Genomic DNA, 6,000 nt, shown 5'->3' on the forward strand with positions numbered 1-6,000 from the left:
TGAAGCAGTTGTGATTCGGGGTTACAGATGAGAAAGCAGACAGTGGGAGCTAGCTGAAGCGTTTTCCGAGTCTTAGAAGATGTAAATGCATGTTTATCTGCAAGCAGTGTGGTCTTCTCCCAGAGCTCACTTCTTCCAGGACATAACTGGTACCCCTTTGTGTCATCTTCTCATCTTCCCTGGAATCTTAACTTTTTCCTGTTTTAAGAAGATTGGCGGTGTGTGTTGTTGTAAACCTTTAATCCTCAAGAGGCAGGCAGATGGCTGAGTTTGAGGCAAGTCTGTTCTACAGAGTGAGTTCTAGGACAGCCAGGGCTACACAGAGAAACCCTGTCTGCAAACAAAGTAGGAATAAGGACTAAGAGTATGGACAAATACTTCCCAAGAGCACTGGCTTCCCCTGCCTAAAGCTTATAGCCTTTATTGGTACTATGTACCTCACCCTACTCCACAGACTCCTGTATTACAAACGGTCTGTTTAGTTTCCTGGAATAATGGGATGTTTTCCATGTCATCCCATAGAAAGCCACACTTGTGTTTAGCATTTGAAACATGGCTAATGCAAGCAAGGACCTGAAATTTTACCGTAGAGTAGATACTGGCGGCTCTATGTTCTTTGGGTGCGTGCAAGTCAGCATCCTTCATGCATGAATTGATAATGGTCACCTTCTTTCAGGCTGAAGACTTTAGCAGAAGAGCTCACACAGACCCAGCAGATGCTTTTACACAAGGAGGCGGCAGTCCTGGAGCTAGAGAAGAGGATTGAGGAATCTTCTGAGACCTGCGCAAAGAAGTCTGAGTGAGTAACCGAGAAGCCTGAGAGAGAGAGCATAGCTTAGTGACCCACATTCACAGGAGTGCTTGCCGAATGCTAGTGTGGGCGTGGCTCTTCCAGAAATGGAAGTTTTCATGTTAAAACAATGGAAGCTCATAGGACTCTGGAAAACTCTCTCTGTAAAATGTGATGTCTAGCTAGACACAAGCTAGAGTCATCTGGAAATGTAATCAAACCCTTTCTTCCCCAAGTTGAATCAGTTCATGGTATTTCCTCACAGCATTAGACACCTTAGACGGATATGGTCTAGAAATATTGTCCTGTATTTCTAAATATAATGCCCTGACTACATGCCTTAATGTTTTAACAGTTTGAACTATTTCACAAAGAATCCTTTGTTAAAAACTGCCTTTGTTACCCAACATCTAGTTTTAAATGAGACTTACTTTAAATCCATTTGTAAAAAGGGGGCAGAGAAGTATCTAGAAATTGGTTGATGTATTAAAAGCCAATCAATTAAACTAATTAGATCACACCAATCTGCTTTGCATATGAATCAGCTGCAGAGTTACTTGGCAATCTTTGCTTTCCTGGCATTTGTGTTGCTGATTCCTAACTTGACAATATCTTCCTGGGCCTTCAGATTTTACTTGTCCTAGTACATTTCTGTCGTCATCGTCGTTGTCGTCGTTGTTTTTACATGTGTGCACTTGCTCATGCATTCAGGTACAAGATTGTGTGTGTTGTGTGTGTGTGTGTGTGTGTGTGTGTGTGTGTGTGTGTGTGTGTGTAGGGCAGAGTCCAGTGTCCCTTGTCTTCCTCAGTGGCTCTCCACCTTAGTTTTAGAGGCAGGACTCTCATTGGCTAGGACCTGATTTAACTAGACGGGGTAGCTAACAAACCTCGGGGATCCTCTTGTCTCCCTAGCAGTGGGGTTACAGGTATTTGTATGCCTGGCTTTAGAGTTTTACTTTTTTCACTTTAATTTATTTTAGTAATCATCCGGATGAATGCAATGTGTTTAGATCACACTAACACTTGTTGCCTCTTCTCTGACTCCTTCCCCACCACCTCAGGCCCTCTTGACTTCCTGTCTTTTCTCATTCTCCTCCTCTTCTTCCTCCTCCTCTCCTCTTCCTCTTCCTCCTCCTCTTATTCTCCCCCTCCCACCCACCCCCTCATAGCGCCTATATGCACATAGGTGGAGGGCACCACTCCGTGGAACACTGACAACCTACCACACTGCTGACGCCAGCTGATTGCCTTTCCTCAGAGGCCATCAGTTGCCAGGATTTCCTTCTCTGTGCTGGCCTGTTGAATGGCTGGCTCTTGTGTTGTCACGAGTGTCTAAAGCACACTGCTTTGCAGCAGTCTTTCCTCACCTCTGACTCTCGACAGTGTTCTGGGAGCCTTGAGGAGGGAAGTGGGACTTACAGTCCCATAGGACTGAGCATTCCACACTCAGTTCTCTGCACTTTGGTCGCCAGTCCCTGAGTTAACCACCACCCACTGTGCACAGAGCCTTCCTTGGTGAGGAGGGAGAGGCGCCTTCTCTAACCACTCGCATTTAGAAGGCATTCAGTTCTGGGCCTATTTAGCCAACCCAGTCCCAGCGCCTGTGACCTTCTCAGCCACCGGTTCACCGTCTCAATGACTTCATTCTGGAGGATAGGTCTTAAGTGCGATCAGAAACTTAACCACCCCACAGCATTCATGCTACTGTTGCACACATGGGTGCCTCTTGTCAGGCTGGTCATTATTAAAGTTTGTAAGGTCACAGGCTGTGCCACAATGTTGCTAGCTTCTCTCCCCGACACCCTGTATTATATTGCACTTTGAAGGCCAGGCAGCAGGAAAGAAGCTGCATTTCCCCACGGTCCATGATCAAAATATGCAGCATCGTTAGCAATAAAGTCATATTATCAAGTTTCAGTGGGCCACCAAGGGCAGGGGCAATGACCTGTTTCTGTGAGTGCTGGGGTTAAGTTCAGGACCTCATGCTTTGGTACAAGAAGCTACAAGTTGAGACATCTTCCTAACCCTGTTCCCTCTCTCTGTCTTTCCCTTTCTGCCTCCCTCCCCCCTCTCTCTTTCCCCCTTGCTCCACCCCCATCAGACTCCTTCACTGAACCCTTAGCCCATTACTTAGTTATTTTGGATATTGGAGTTCATTGGCTGACCAGTCAACTCCAGGAGCCCTGGCTCCCTGTCCCGCAGGTAACTCTCTGTGGGTGCTTGGGATTGGAACGCGGGTTCTGATGTTTTCATGGATGGTACTTTAACAGCTGCGTCCTCTACTCATCCTGTGCACTGGGTTTTTACTGATAGTCGGCAGTGACGACTGGAAGTTACAGCAGTACATGTGGGCATGCTTTCTCTAGTCCTGACTACAGTGCGTACATGGGTTTCTTGTTCTCACACTCAAGGCCTGCTTTGGTTTTCAAGGCTCTCTGGGGTTGGTGATGTGTTAGATCTCTCTCATCTACACTTGCCATAACTTCTCAAATATTCTCTACTCCTGTCAACTTTCTGAACTCACTTTATTATAGTTAGCAGATGAACTTCTGTGTCACAGAAAAATCTAAAGCCTTGAATGGCTTTGTCTATATTTTGGGGAACTAGATACCTGAATTTCCTCACATTTCCCCTCACATCCAACCCTAATGCCCTTTACAGGAGAACGTAATTGCTTCTCAGGGGCTTGTAACGGCCTGCCATCACTTCCCCAGAAAGTTTGTATGTTCTCTTACTTTTTCCTCCCAACTGGGTTCTTATGCTCATGTTTTAAGCACTGACTCCAAAACCACCAGTGTCCTGTCCCCTACCCCTGTCCCAGCCCTTGATCCTGTCCTCCCCCCCAGCCCTACCCCGCTGCCCATCTTTGAGGTGCTGGGCTGGGTACGGTGCTCAGGGCTGCCTCCCGCACTGCTGTATGGTCGCTCAGCTGCTGAATCCCTCTCTTTTCTCCGTATCTCCTTCCGCTCACTCTCCGCCTTCTCATCTCTGAGTCTGAGCTCATCCTAATAGTACTTCTCAGTCATTTCCTGAATCATCTCGTCATGTCACTCCCCATGTAGGTAGCCTTTGCCCATTACCATAGAAGTAGGAATCTCAAAGATTATCAGGGGCCTGTATTTGGCAGCTGTCTCTCTGGGCCTCTTGTAATCACATCTGACAGGTTTTCTTTGCTGGGTTTCCTCTTTCCTGGTTGACGCTCCTCCGATTCTGGTTTTTCTTTAAAAATTTCACCACCTTGATTTCTCGGTGCTTCCTCACACGTGCCTGAGGGTGTGTACCGTTAATGGCCCCAGAGGCTGGTTGCTCTGTAGAGCTGGGACGTTTGGCCGACCACAGCGGGCTCTAGCCGCTCAGCCAGGGGGAGGTACTGGTAAATGCCGGCCCTGGAGCTCAGGCCCCCCAGGCAGGACACTCTGGAACAGAGATCCCCTTAGGGAGGGGTGGAGCTAGCCTCGGACTTCCGCTTCCTGCGGAAGCCTTAGAAGGGTTAGCACGGCCGGGTTTTCAGGGGTGAGTCCTAGTGAACCCCATCAAGTAGCCTTTGTTACCCTAAGTGACATCGTTATTGTTAGCCTCAGGGTATAATATGAAAATTAAAATGTGAAGTATGCTTACGTGACTAAACAGTTGCTGCTAACTCTTACTGATTCAGAAGTTGGTGGCTTGAACTTTGCCTTCATGTTTATGTCTTTTGCTAAACAAATGTTCTAAATAGGGCTTCATGATGACACATTTATATTTTTCCTTAATATTTCCTGGGCTTGTCATTAGATTCTACTGCTTGTCTCTCTCTCTCTCTCTCTCTCTCTCTCTCTCTCTCTCTCTCTCTCTCTCTCTCTCTCTCCACCCATCTATCTACTCATCCATCCATCTATCAAAATCTATCATTTATATGTAGATATATCTACCTTTGTATCTAAATACATATATGTAATGACGATAATTTTTGCTCAGTTTGAAACATGAACTATAATTATGTTAAGGCCAGCTGTGGTCCTAAGTGTCCAGCCAGTGCCACATGATGAGTCTCTGTTGCTTTAAGGAAGCATCTTCGTTTCTGTAATATTTTATTACTTTCATTGTCTTTGTTACTTGAAAGTAATAAAATGATAAAATTACATTTATTCAAAACTACTAGAACCTTTTTTTGTATGTTCTTATTTTTAAATTACTTCTAAATAAATGAATCCTAATGGACTTTTACTTAATAGAATTATTTGCTTTATCAATAAATGGTAGGGTCTTAAGTTAAATCTTTGGATTTAGATTGTGCCTCTAAATTGCTAATATTTACAGCTTCTGAAGGAAAATTGAAAAAGCATATCCCCAGACTCGTAGGAACTAGGCTTGGCTGGTATGAAAGCGTGCACTTTATAGTTTTCGGTAGTTAATACTAGGACGTTTCTGAGATTCTTACTGTTGTTTTACCTCTTCTGCAGCAATGCCACTGTGTTTGGTTAGTATTGGCCCCACCCTGGCGTGCCCTGGTGTGTCGCCAGTGAGATCTTAATGGTGAAAGCTTGTTCTTCCTTTGCAACCGGTTACCAGTGGCAGCAGATAACATCTTAGTTATGGATGAGCCCTTGTCTTTCCCCCTCTCTTTGGGGAATCCCCTTCTCCCTTGAATCTGTCTAGGCTCTGTGTCTGCTATCACAGTATTGTGAGTTTGTTCCTAAAAATACAATTAACGGTTTTTGTTTGACTATTTGGTTAACATTTACTTTTGTAACAGTTACCCTTTATATATAATTTTATATTCCATTATTGCAAAGTTTATTTTCTTGTTCTGGACAGTTAACCTTTTTTGCTATTTTCTATGTGTTTTTCTGTTAGCCTTTATGTAAGACTATTGATAACAGCTCTTTTAGAGTATTATTTTTAAGTATATCAAATACTTACCTACATGTGATAAATCATTCTTTAAATGATCTTCTAGATGTATGTGGGAATATATTATGATATCCCAGCTGATATGTTCAGAATCATTTCTCGTGTTCTTGTCAAAGCCCTTGTGATTCTGTGGTATTTTGCTTTTGGTGTGTGTTAGAAAGGACCCCCTCCCCCCAATGGAGCTTAAAATGTGTGAGTAGATAGAATCTTCTCCAGAGTCTCCTGAATTTTTTCTCACAAAAATGATTGTCTTAAAAATTAACATTCTCTGAATGGATTTTCTGAGAAATGGAAGTGCCAATTTTTTGCAAAAAAAA

General features: G+C 44.1%; 1 protein-coding gene across 1 annotated transcript in view; it reads left to right on the top strand.

The window, feature by feature from the left end:
* The window catches only part of Fer (FER tyrosine kinase), a 252,057-nt gene that overhangs the window by 46,445 nt on the left and 199,612 nt on the right, over positions 1-6,000 (top strand). Inside the window, 1 exon segment of the mRNA XM_032901714.1 lies at positions 677-799. Coding sequence (XP_032757605.1) covers positions 677-799 — 123 coding nt within the window.

Source organism: Rattus rattus, chromosome 4 (genome assembly GCF_011064425.1).
Source record: "Rattus rattus isolate New Zealand chromosome 4, Rrattus_CSIRO_v1, whole genome shotgun sequence".
In the NCBI taxonomy this organism is placed as follows: Eukaryota; Metazoa; Chordata; class Mammalia; order Rodentia; family Muridae; genus Rattus; species Rattus rattus.